At 43.1% G+C, this 13,755-nt stretch overlaps 1 protein-coding gene across 2 annotated transcripts in view; it reads right to left on the minus strand.

Annotated features, from left to right (window-relative positions):
- The window catches only part of CTPS1 (CTP synthase 1), a 28,031-nt gene that overhangs the window by 6,015 nt on the left and 8,261 nt on the right, over positions 1–13,755 (minus strand). For both annotated transcript variants that reach the window (XM_077837816.1, XM_077837815.1), the window contains exons 8-16: positions 13,281–13,432; positions 7,966–8,098; positions 6,509–6,597; positions 5,545–5,639; positions 4,496–4,558; positions 3,724–3,767; positions 2,648–2,744; positions 447–502; positions 264–360 (exon numbers count right to left, since the gene is read on the minus strand). In XM_077837816.1, the coding sequence (XP_077693942.1) occupies positions 264–360; positions 447–502; positions 2,648–2,744; positions 3,724–3,767; positions 4,496–4,558; positions 5,545–5,639; positions 6,509–6,597; positions 7,966–8,098; positions 13,281–13,432 (826 nt within the window). The remainder of the gene's footprint in view (positions 1–263; positions 361–446; positions 503–2,647; positions 2,745–3,723; positions 3,768–4,495; positions 4,559–5,544; positions 5,640–6,508; positions 6,598–7,965; positions 8,099–13,280; positions 13,433–13,755) is intronic.

A 13,755-nucleotide genomic window follows, 5' to 3' on the forward strand; every position in this document is an offset into this window, starting at 1 on the left:
CAAACTCAGGACCTCCGAGTTCCAACCCTGGCTTTGGTTCCTTCTGTGCTCTGGGAGGTCACCTCCCTGCTCTGTCCTTCGTATTCCTCTGTCCTCCGACTCCTAACAGTCATTACTATTTTGCATTTCAATAGCTCTGTTCGGGGAACAGACTTGAGATATTGAGATCTTACCCTGATCCCATAGAGAAGCTGCCATGTCAGACAAAAAACTCTCTCCTTGACAGACACACCAACTCCCAGCACAGCTGCTCAAGTGCTCACCTTCCAACTCAACCACTTCCATTCGCTCTCCTTCCACATCCTGGCCTACGAATTTCAGGCCCTGCTCTTCAAAGAAGCATTTCAGTTCTGGATTCACCTGAGGAAAAGCAGCAAAATACACACGATCTCTCAGGCTCTTCAGTGAGAAAGCTTACAAAGAGCCCAGAATACACCAACTAATACCTCAAATCTGTGTCTGTGTCTCTCTTCCAGGAAGTCATGATCTCCATACAATTTTCCTGCCCAGAAAGAGAGGACCTTTTACCTTCTTAATTACATCCAAAATCATGGTAAACTTCACTTGATGTTCCTACTTCTCTTTAACCAATTAATTTATAACCCCAGCCTACTTTTCCCACCATCTTCCCCGTGTTAGCCACAAATCATACAATCTGCACTGCAGCATTACAACTGAGCATTAGCTCCTAGGCATCCTGCCACCCAGTGGAATTTACAGACTGAATTAAGAAAAGGAGGACTTGTGGCACCTTAGAGATTAACAAATTTATTTGAGCATAAGCTTTCATGAGCTACAGCTCACTTTACCGGATGCATCCGATGAAGTGAGCTGTAGCTCACGAAAGCTTATGCTCAAATAAATTTGTTAGTCTCTAAGGTGCCACAAGTCCTCCTTTTCTTTTTGCGGATACAGACTAACACAGCTGCTACTCTGAGACCTGAATTAGGTACCTAACTCTGGGGAGCCTAGGCACCTACGAAAGGGATTCACAGAGACCAGCAAGCTGAACAGAGAGCTACCTAAATCAGCCAACAGGAAATGCTGAGGAGCAGGGTCTAAACCCCACCCTCGGAGGTAGTCAACCACCTGTCTCCATTCAGACTTCACAGCTGGGAACACTCTCTTGGAGTCAGGCACTTGGCCAGGCACAGGTCAGACCCCCTCCCCCTTACTGCCAATAGCTGAGGGATTAGCACACTCACCTGTGATCTGGGAGACCTGTTTTCAAATCCCCACTCTACCAGTTTTGGAGCAAGGACTTGAGCCCAGGTCTCTCACATTTCAGGTGAGTGTCCTAGCCACCAGGCTATTTGGTGTGAGTCTCTCTCAATCTTCCCTGCTGAAGTTGTTCCATTCTGTATAAATCATTAAATATGCATTGGGCCTGACAGAGGTGGTAGAAACTGACTCTGTAGTCTGGTGTTTGGAGCACTTCCCAGGGACATGGGAGAGTCAGGTTCCAGTCTCTGCTCCAAATCAGGAAGAGTGGGAATTTAAACCTGGGTCTTCCACATCCTGGGTGAGCCACTGGGCTATTTGGGTATTACGGGACAGAGACATGTGTCCCCCGCCCCATGGGTGTTCTGAGCATGCCTACTGAATCAGGTCCCACAGGCGAAATAGGCGAGGAGTGCTTTGCCTGAGAATGGGGGTAGGGCTCAGGTATGAGCTAAGGCCCCGACCAGCAGAAACTTCGGCATCTATGGAATTCAGGCATCTACAGCCTAAGACAGCAGCGGAGTAGCTCAGTGGCGCCTGAAGTGACCGTTATGGCTTAAGGACCTTTGTGGATCTAACCCAGAGTGACTGGTTTCCACCAGAACCTACTTCTTCCAAAGACGGGGGGCTGATGTTTCACTGCCACCACAGAAAGTCTACGGAATGCCTAGCAGACAACAGTCTGAGCCATTTTTTTTTTTTTTAAAAGCATTAAACAATCTGACTAACTTTCTAAATCTCACTTCTGTCCCACGTGACACTGTGTTCAGCGAGAAACTGCTGAATTGGAATTCATTTGCAAATTGGATACTATTAATTTAGGCTTAAATAGAGACTGGGAGTGGCTAAGTCATTATGCAAGGTAGTCTATTTCCTCTTGTTTTTTCCTACCCCCCCCCCCCCCGATGTTCTGGTTTAACTTGGATTTAAACTTGGAGAGTGGCCAGTTTGGATGAGCTATTACCAGCAGGAGAGTGAGTTTTTGTGTGTATGGGGGTGGGTTTTTGGAGGGGGGTGAGGGAGTGAGAGAACCTGGATTTGTGCAGGAAATGGCCTAACTTCATTATCATGCACATTGTGTAAAGAGTTGTCACTTTGGATGGGCTATCACCAGCAGGAGAGTGAATTTGTGTGGGGGGGTGGAGGGTGAGAAAACCTGGATTTGTGCTGGAAATGGCTTTTAGATAAGCTAATACCAGCAGGACAGTGGGGTGGGAGGAGGTATTGTTTCATATTCTCTGTGTATATATAAAGTCTGCTGCAGTTTCCACGGTATGCATCTGATGAAGTGAGCTGTAGCTCACGAAAGCTCATGCTCAAATAAATTCGTTAGTCTCTAAGGTGCCACAAGTACTCCTTTTCTTTTTGTGTTCTCATGAATCACTTCGGACACTAGAGAAGATAGAGGAGTAAAAAAATCCCATACTCATGATCGAGTTCTTGGTTTGGAAGAGGGTTCTCCTTTTGCCAAGCCTCATGGTCCCACCCATTTGCCCAGGGTTATGTTCTGGCATGTCTATGACCTAGAGGAGATTATTAAAACAGTGAACTGTGACTGAAACAGGAAGAAAAAAACCCAAAACAGGATTCAAATGCAAACAACGTAAGAAATATAAACAACTAAATCTGTCTTAAGCAGCCACTCCAGTGGCCCAGCACAATCAGACATTTAATTGAGGTGTTCTTTTAATGAAGATGCAGAATTGTATTTGGTAGGTTTGGTGATATTTTGGGGCAGTCTCAATATAGGAGATAGTCTCATAATGGTGGCATCTATACAGATCCCAGTGTAATCACGGTAACAGGATTCCAAGGCTCTACCTGCAAAATCAGAATCATCATCAGCATGTGGTGGCTAGACTTATAAACTTGATATTTTAAACATACTCCTTTCCAAAGTCTGAGAAAAAGGAGCACTGTAAATTATTGTAGCTGAGGTCACAAACTATCCCAATACTGTGGGTTGTTGACTGGCTTACCTAGCTGAGATTTTTATAGACTTGCAGCCCTAGTTCTGCGTGGACAGAGACTCAATTGGCTCAAGAAGAAAATGCTTAAGAAGTTAATGTTTAGGTAGGTTAATATTTGGCACTGTCACCACTAACTTTCTCTGTTTGGTCATATCCACCATTCCACTATAAATTTTGTTGATTGCTCTGTAAAAGTCATTAATGCTGAAAACTGCCCTTTAAACTCTCAGGAGTAAGTTCTTTGTTTTATAAAAATGCGTAGATGGAAAAAACCCTCTGTGTCTGTACATTCTACAGCATATGATCCCGCTGCCAAAAAGATGACAGATTGATTTAAGGTAAACCGAACTAGGACATTTACTTCCAAAATAAAAGTGCCCATACACAGACTTGCATGAAGATATCAAGAGATGTAAATTCCAATTTCAGATATTTCAGTACAAGTTTGTTTAGCTTTATCTACGCACAGAGAACACTTCTAGCTTTGAAGGGGGGGTCAGAACAAGCCACACTTGAATCATACCATACTCACCACTGGATGAGTAGTTTTGGGGTCAAATTCTGTAGAATTGGCATCTGTAAAATGACATTCTTAGATTAGAAGCAAGAAGTCACACACTGAACATGAGCTCATGAAAGCTCATGCTCAAATAAATGGGTTAGTCTCTAAGGTGCCACAAGTCCTCCTGTTCTTTTTGCGGATACAGACTAACACGGGAGCAACTCTGAAATGAGTAAGATAGAAATGAATCCCACTCCCATACTCATGTGAGCAGTACCAACTTATGCAGGGACCACTTGTGAGAGCAGAATCTGTCCCATACACCAAACAAGCCCAGATGTATTTATTAGCCTTCTTAGATAAGTATTTCTGAGTTTAGGTAGAAGCTGCCATCTTCCTGAGGACAGCATCATCATTTGTGACAAAGGCAATGTGCGAGACCATTATGAAATACTGTAAACCAGTTTCCAATTTGCTTTAAACATCAGAAAAAATGGCTTATTTTCTGGAAATTAAATCTTTTGTTTCACATTTTAATTCTAACTAGCAAGCAGACTTGAAACTGGATTACAGTATTTTATAGTATATTTATATCTACGGTGACAAGTATCTCCTACCTTGCTAACTTTCAGCTTGATGGACTGAGCAAAGTGGGTACAGTTTTCCTTTAAAACTGGTTCTTGGAGACAGATTTTTCCCCAAAAGCCATCTGCTACCCACAAAGAATGGGGAGTAGCTACAGCCATCATCCCAATCAATCCATTAATAACCTGAACTCAAAGTTAGTTATCACTGTAATTACCTTGCCAGCCGAGAACATTGCGCGCAAACTCCACAACCGCGAGCTGCATCCCCAAGCAAACTCCTGTAGAAAGAGCAGAGAGTATGAAATGACATTGGGTAGTGAGCTGGGATGGTCTCCAAGAGCATGCAGTAATGCAAAGCTCTGCACTTTGGCACCTGCATAGACGTCTACAACACAAAGAAACATACTTTATTTATAGAGGAAGGATGTCTTGTGGCTACGGCACTGACTGGGACTCAGACTGGGATCCATTCCCTGCTCTGTTTCAGACTACCTGTGAGACTTTGGACAAGTCAGTTGATCTCTGGGCCTCAGCTGCCCATCTGTAAAATGGGGATATTTCCTCTGTCACACTACTTGTCCATATGGTCTAATTCAATTTTAAGTAAGAGTCTCTGCCCAAAAGAGTTGAATATAAAGCCCAACACAATGGGGTCCCCATCTCATTTGTGCCCTATGTGCTACCTTAATACAGATATTAACAACTTCTTGATAGACACTGGCAGCAGTCATTGATATGCCAGGGCTACACTGGAGAGTAAGGTATCTTCCCTTAGTACATGGAATCAGAACACAGTGGTTTAAAAAATATTTATATATATTCACACACAGTGTCGCACAACTGTGAATCAATAACAATGCTGAGTACTGTATGGGTCTCTCATCTTTTCTCATTACATGCATGCATTCTGAGAATTAAAATTATGGGGGAAATGAGTACAATCAACCACATCCAGAAGAAACTCAAGTTTCCTTGGGAATATTAAAAAACATTTTAAATGCTGCTTTGGTGTTCTGTTAGTTTTAAGTGTTAGTCATTAGCTATAGAATAATATACCACCCACCTGCATCAAGAGAACACTATGGGGTTAAGAAAGCATTAGCACGTAACAGTCTAAAGCAAGAGCTTGATTCATCCACAGTAGAGATGTCTCTGATCAGAGGGCTAGAGTGGGATTCAGATTTTGGATGTACACCTGTTGGCTCCTTGCTTCCCCCCTCCCTCCATCATTACTTCATACTGTCAGATACGTTTTATTTCTCACCTAACAAGGGTTTTTTTTGTTTTCTTGCCCAGGAAATAGCTTGAATTTTCCCTTCTGTTCCTCGAACGCCAAACCCACCTGGAACCAGGACTCCACTGTACAAGGGAAGGGGGAAGGAAAAAAAAAATCCAGCTATGTGAGACTTGCAGTTTTCTATACCCTCCAAACAAGTATTGCAGCTCTTCTGCTTTAAGACCTTGGAGTTACAAGACCTGACCAATTCGTTTTACTACCAAGATTTCTTTGAATATAACTGCATGCACAGTAGTGAAAAGCCTAAAGGTGCTTATAAATGGCAAGGAATATCTGTACTAAAATAATCTGATGAATGGGATTAAATGACAAGATTGCCTATGACAGCAGGGGACTGGACCTGCTGCAATTGCAAAAACACAAGGATTCTGCAGGTGATTCTTTGTATTACTGACCAATGGCAAGAAGTGGATATCTGCTTCCCTAAATAACCGATCACTAGTTATGACCCACCACTGCTCATTTGGCTCACTCCACCCCTTCCCTGCAACCTAGTCTCTCCCTTCCTCCTCCAACATCCCTCTTTCCTACAAAAAAATTATAATCCCACATTTGTACCCTCCTCTTTCTCCCAGCTTTGGCCATCCCCTCAATCCTCACCCTTCCCCATCCCACTTTTCCCCCAGTGGCCCTTCCTATGCCTCACACTGCCCCCCACCCTTTCTCCTTCTCTTCCTCAAAACTAGCCAGTTGTACACATAGCTAGTCTGTGTAATCACATTGCTATTGCTGGCCCTCCCTCCCCGATTTGGTTGTTACAATTACGCAAAATTATATTGTAAACTCTGCAGGACAGGGGCTCTCTCAGTGCATAGCACAATGTGGGGAGGGTCCCTGAGTACAACTGTGTACAATCATTTAGAAAATGTCAGCAAAACCAAGGGAAGTCAGATCCTCTTTGAGGAAAGGCCTAAGGTTATGAACTGCTTACTCAGCACTACAGAGTTTCTGCCAGGCCTCATGGTATCGCACTGGTTCTTCTTGTAGAGTAGCTGGTTCCAAGTCTGCAGAATCAATATACTAGGAAGAAATCCAGGAATAATCACAGTGAGAGAGACTGGCACAAGACCCCCAGATACCAAACCCTGCTGTTTAGTTTTCATTGAATCTAGATGTATTAGACTCCCTCCCTGCCAACACAGGCTTGTTTCTTATCGTACATTTACTAGTGGCTTGCTTGGTCTGATTTTCCACCTGCTAGGCAAGATAGCTTCTTGTTCATAATCACTACAGTCTTTAATTACATGTGCAGACACCAGGCTTTCTGGAGGTCCTCTACCTCACTGAGCAGTTTGGATGGTGACTGATAAGGCCTGAGTGGTAAGTAAGGCTGAGGTCCACAGGTTTTAGATTGCATGCAGCGTATAAGCCACACTTACAATAATGAGGATAAAAAATTCAAACAGTCTCCTTAACTGTGCATGTTCAAGTTACACAATGAATGTGGCAGGCGTCCAGGAGAACAATTAGACTGCATTATGATGGCACATATGAAAAAGAGTTACAGTTCTGCAGGCACTCTTATCCTTAGCATCTCCTGACTTTGGGGAGTTTCACTTTTCTCTTCTCTCTTAAATAGCTCTTTAAGCCCCTGTGAAACACCTACATGCAGGGGTCCCCTGTGCCCATAATGACAGACTACTGTTACAAGCAAATCCTATCAATAATCAGGGAAGGCAAATGATGGAAGGCAGCCCAGCCTTTGTACAATGCTACAATAAATTAAGTGCCAGTGCACAAGACATACGTCACTAGTCCGATTACAAAGAGTGCTGCCACACACCTCTTGGGTGCCACTTCATATTTAGAGATAACATGGTTTAAAGAAACTTTTCTTTAAAGTTTCAGATGAAAGATGGCAGACATTTCAGTACTCCAAGAATGTTCACGAAGTTCAAATATGTTCCAAGAGGCTTACAGAGAATCAGTTTCCAGCTGGTGTCAAGATCACAGTGGAATAGTAGGACAGAGTACCATGAAGCTTGACAGTGCCACCAAATTAAGTTAGACTACCCTACAAAGAATTGGTTATAGTAATGGCTAGAGGAAATTCAAAATGAACGCTGGCCTTCCCAACACTACTCGGGTCAACACTGAACACCTAAAAAAACCAGACAGTGCACATTATATAGATTTCAGAGTAGCAGCCGTATTATATAGATCCTCTGTTCTGAAAGTGGGAGGTTGGTTTGCTATTGAGTTGTATGCATGTAACAGATGTTTGGATGCTGTAATCCAAGGGAAATGAGTTATTATATTCCTGGCTGCTGAATCATTCTGAAAACTGTGAGGTGTATCCTAGATGTGTGCAAAAAACTGTAAGCAAGAACAATCTGGTTGAGATACAAATACCACTCCAGCTAGGAAGGGGGAAAAAAAAGAGCATACCTTTATGTCAAGTTTGTGATTGATGGCCAGTGCAGAGTGTTCCAAAGCTTTAATGACAGAAGCATAGGAATCTGAGAACTTGGTGTATTTGCCAACAAGTGCAATGGAGCAGGTCTCTAGCAAACGGTCATATCTAGAAACACAAAACCAAAATACAGGGCTTGTTCATTGTTAATGGGAATTGATGGGTACTGTGCGCTTTTCAAAATCTGGCCTAATGGGAGCTGGCCGCTTGAAAGACTGGCTGCTGACCCCTTTTACAAGTCTGGCCTTTGAACAGTTGTTACTCTGAATGAATGACAGTAATCTGGGGGCTTTCCTTTATCAAATAATGGAAGAAAAATTCTGCTAAGTAGTCACAGAGAAGAATAATGGTATGGGAGAACAAATAATTTCTTACCTTTATTTCCAGTTATCTTTTGGTCAGTTTTAGGTTTGTTTTGCTTTGTTTTTGATGAGCTTAGTTGTACTAGGTCCAAAATAGGTATCAAATTTATTAAATAAAAGTCAGAGGAAAGCACAGTCAATTTTGTTTATCTTGCACAGTATTGTCCTCTGTGCATTCCACTCAGTCCACTCTGATGGCTGAGGGAAAAGAAAGACTTCTAAATCCCACAGGAATGCAGATTTCCACAGCCTGGCAGTGCAAGATGTTACATTCTTGTTTGCAGGATCTGGAAAGCCACAGGACTCTCTGGGCCTGATCCTGAGCATTCACATTCATACTGAAGTCAATGAAAGTTGCAGGTACTCAGCACTTCTGAAATGGGGTCTCTTACTGAGGTTCCAAAATATGCCTATAATCAGGGCTTTGGAGCGGAGCCCAGAGCTGGAGCGCAGAGCAGCTCCGGAGCAGTGAAGCTGCACGTTTTTGCCTGGAGCTGGAGCAGAGCCGGAGCACAGCTCCAAAGCCCTGCCTATAAGTGCCTAACTTCAGGCACCCTGCTTTGAAAATACTGACCCAAGTTACTATAAACTTGGAAAGCACAACTCTTGTCAATCTGAATTCCTCCAATCATTCCGTTCAGGTCAGATGCCTTTTTGTTTCGCCTTTAACAGCAGCACCCATAAATAGTAAAGAGAACATTGAAAGGCAGCCCAACTTTGGTACAATGCTGCAATAAACTGTCAGTGCACTAAACATACATCACTAGTCACATTATACATTGTGGTGTTATGGGTATTACTTTGCTTTGCCTTTGTAAGCATATTTACATTGTACAGTCATATTTAATTTAGTTTTCATCCATGTGATTAGAACATATTAGAATTCTAGAGTACTAGAATACTTAAGGAGCTGAAGATTCCACAGTATTCTTGTCAGCAAGTTAAGGAAGTATGGGCTGGATGAATGCACTATAGGGTGGGTAGAAAGCTGGCTAGATTGTCGGGCTCAACGGGTAGTGATCAATGGCTCCATGTCTAGTTGGCAGCCGGTGTCAAGTGGAGTGCCCCAGGGGTCGGTCCTGGGGCCGGTTTTGTTCAATATCTTCATAAATGATCTGGAGGATGGTGTGGATTGCACTCTCAGCAAATTTGCGGACGATACTAAACTGGGAGGAGTGGTAGATACGCTGGAGGGGAGGGATAGGATACAGAAGGACCTAGACAAATTGGAGGATTGGGCCAAAAGAAATCTGATGAGGTTCAATAAGGATAAGTGCAGGGTCCTGCACTTAGGACGGAAGAATCCAATGCACCGCTACAGACTAGGGACCGAATGGCTAGGCAGCAGTTCTGCGGAAAAGGACCTAGGGGTGACAGTGGACGAGAAGCTGGATATGAGTCAGCAGTGTGCCCTTGTTGCCAAGAAGGCCAATGGCATTTTGGGATGTATAAGTAGGGGCATAGCGAGCAGATCGAGGGACGTGATCGTCCCCCTCTATTCGACATTGGTGAGGCCTCATCTGGAGTACTGTGTCCAGTTTTGGGCCCCACACTACAAGAAGGATGTGGATAAATTGGAGAGAGTCCAGCGAAAGGCAACAAAAATGATTAGGGGTCTAGAACACATGACTTATGAGGAGAGGCTGAGGGAGCTGGGATTGTTTAGCCTGCAGAAGAGAAGAATGAGGGGGGATTTGATAGCTGCTTTCAACTACCTGAAAGGGGGTTCCAAAGAGGATGGCTCTAGACTGTTCTCAATGGTAGCAGATGACAGAACGAGGAGTAATGGCCTCAAGTTGCAGTGGGGGAGGTTTAGATTGGATATTAGGAAAAACTTTTTCACTAAGAGGGTGGTGAAACACTGGAATGCGTTGCCTAGGGAGGTGGTGGAATCTCCTTCCTTGGAAGTTTTTAAGGTCAGGCTTGACAAAGCCCTGGCTGGGATGATTTAACTGGGAATTGGTCCTGCTTCGAGCAGGGGGTTGGACTAGATGACCTTCAGGGGTCCCTTCCAACCCTGATATTCTATGATTCTATGATTCTAAGAGATCTCTGAGCCATTAGCAATTATCTTTGAGAACCCAAGGACGACAGGAGAGATCCTAGAGGACTGGAAAAGGGAAAAATATAGTACCTATCTATGAAAATGGGAACACGGACAACCTAAGGAATTATAGACTGTCAGTTTAAATTCGGTACCCAGAAAGATAATGGAGCAAATAATCAAATGAACAATTTGAAACCACCTAGAAGACAATAAGGTGATAACTGTCAACATGAATTTGTCAAGAATAAAACATTACATGCAGTTCTTTGACAGGGTAGCAAGCCATTTGGACAGGGAGAAGCAGTAGATGTGATATATCTTGAATTTAAGGCTTTTAGTATTCTTTCACACGGCTTTTTCATAAGCAAACTAGGGAAATATAGTCTAATTATTATAAGGTTGGTGCACCACTGTTGGAAAGCCATATTCAGAGAGTAGTTATCAATGGTTTACAGTCAAGCTGATAGGGAACATGGAGGTGGATCCAAAAAGGATCTGTCCTGGGTCCAGTTCTATTTAATACCTTCATCAGTGATTTAGATAATGGCATAGAGAGTGTACTTATAAAGTCTGCAGATGATACCAAGCTGGGTGGGGACTGCAAGTGCTTTGGAGGATAGGATTAGAATTCGATACTGACAAACTAAAGAAATGGTCTGAAATAAATCGGATGAAATTCAATGTGGACAAATGTAAAGTATTCCACTTAGGAAGGAATAATCAACTGCACAACTACAAAATGCGAAATGACTGCCTAGGAAGGAGTTATAAAGAAAACGATCTGGGGGTTATAGTGGATCCCAAACTAAATATGAGTCAACAATGTAACACTGTTGCAAAGAAAAAAAGAAAACATCATTCTGGGATGTATTAGCAGGAGTGTTGTAAGCAACACCCAAGAAGTAATTTTTCCGCTCTACTCAGCATTGATATGGTCTCAACTGAAGCACGGTGTCCACTTCTGGGCACCACACTTTGGGAATGATATGGACAAATTAGAAAAAGTTCAGAGGAGAACAACAAAAATGACTAAAGGTCTAGAAAACACGACCTACAAAGAAATATTGAAAAAACTGGGTTTGTTTAGTCTGGAGAAGAGAAGACTGAGGGGGAACATAACAGTCTTCAAGTATTTCAAAAGACTGTTATAAAGAGGAGGGTGAAAAATTGTTCTCCTTATCCAGTGAGGACAGGACAACAAGCAAGAGGCTTAATTGCAGCAAGAGAGATTTAAGTTAGGAAAAAACTTCCTAACTGTCAGGGTAGTTAAGGACTAGAATAGATTACCTAGGTGGAGTCTCTGTCACTGGAGGTTTTTAAGAACAAGTTAGAGAAACACCTGCCAGTTTGATTTAGATAATACTTAGCCCTGCCTCAGTGCAGGGGACTGGAATAGATGACCTCTCGAGGTTCCTTCCAGTCCTACATTTTTAGGATTACCCTCAACCACCGTATCAGAAGTTGCTAAATCTTAAATACACCAGTGAAAATTTGAGTTAGTTTAGCTGTTTTTCTCCACTAGCTTTACAAAGTAGTTCTGCAAGGTCACTCATTTCTCACCCAGACACATGCAAAACGAATTGTATCAGTGACCTCTATTAGCTACAGCGGAGCAGGGAGGAGTCTGTAGGGTAAAGGTAAATCAAGGTTTGTTCATTTAGAAGTTTCTGAAACTTACCATTTTCTTATACCTAGGGCCCTACCAAATTCACAGCCAAGAAAAACGCATCATGGACCGTAAAATCTGGTCTCCCACTATGAAGTCTGGTCTTGTGTCTGCTTTTATCCTATACTATATAGATTTCACAGGGTAGACAAGTGTTTCTCAAACTGGGGGTCCTGACCCAAAAGGGAGTTGCAGGGGGTCACAAGGTTATTTTGCGGGGGGAGGGGGATCGCAGTTTTGCCACCCTTACTTCTGCACTGCCTTCAGATCTGGGTGTCTGGAGAGCGGCAGCTGTTGGCCGGGCACTCAGCTCTGAAGGCAGTGCCCTACCAGCAGCAGTGCAGACGTAAGGGTGGCAATCCCATACCATGCCATCCTGACTTCTGCGCTGCTGCTGGCTCCAGCTCTGAAGGCTGCCCACTATCAGCCGCACAGAAGTAAGGGTAGAAGGACCCCAACCTCCTCTACAATGACCTTGCAAACTCCCCAACCCCATTAACTCCTTTATGGGTCAGGACCCCTAAAATCACAACACCATGAAATTTCAGATGTAAATAGCTGAAATAATGAAATTTTGTGAAATTGACCAAAATGGACGTGAATTTGGTAGGGCCCTACTTATACCCCATGGAACATACAATGTTGAAAGCTTCAGTACATGCTTAAATGTTGACTAAATCCTGACTTCACCATTTCCCTAATGGTGGGGTGTTTGTTACCCTGCTGTCCACGGGGGTACTAATATGTGCCAGGGAGTCCAAGACAGAAGACACATCAAGAGACAGCTGCTTTGCTGGGTTGGAAGTGAAATAAAGAAAGAATGATATTGTTGTTGAAATGCCTCCAATGACTCCTAAACATACATCAATAATTTCTAGTACAGCTGGCCTGTTCAGAATAAAAAGGAAAAAATCCTAAAGCACACATTCCTGTTCCCCTTTACATTATTTTAAGCATGTTTTGAAGTAGTACCAAGTTACAGGCAGAGGATGCAGTTCTAAGGAACTCAGTAAATAAGCTGCCCAACAGTATCTTAGTTCTCCGTGTTGTTGTTGTTGAATAGTTAACTATCTAAAAATAAAATGCATTGTTGTGAAAACAGATAGAGTTTTGGGGGAATTTGAAACACAGGCCTTCTGGGGAACCATTCCCTAGCTGACCACTGAAAGCCAGGGCACAATCCAATTCCAAACTATTCCTGATGGTGGAGCCCACCTGTCAGCCATCTCTTTCCACTTCATGAGCATCCTCCTGGGCTGCTTCTCTATGGGAAGGTCAAGCCTGCGGCGGAAGTAATCAACAACTCCCTGCTCCTCCAGTAATAGAGGAACCCGGTAGATGGAAGAGACATCATGAACACAAATGACCTGTTCATAAAAAGTGAGGGTCATTAAAACATATCCATATGTACCTACAAATGATCCTAGCAGAACATCAGACAGCTGGACACTACTACTTCCTTCTGCCTCCAGAAGACAACTGTGTGATCATTTAACACACATTTACTCAAAATGAACAAAAATTGATTTTGAATTCAAACAGCTTATAAGAACATTCTTCCCAAATGAATGGTCTAGCCAGAGAAGCTAATATTTGCCTATGGCTCCTCACAAAAAGTGCCGCTAATGGAATGAAGTAGGAAAGAGCAAATCCAGCTCCCACTTGAATGCACAGGGAAGCAGAAATCTCA

This window comes from Eretmochelys imbricata, chromosome 19 (genome assembly GCF_965152235.1).
Source record: "Eretmochelys imbricata isolate rEreImb1 chromosome 19, rEreImb1.hap1, whole genome shotgun sequence".
In the NCBI taxonomy this organism is placed as follows: Eukaryota; Metazoa; Chordata; order Testudines; family Cheloniidae; genus Eretmochelys; species Eretmochelys imbricata.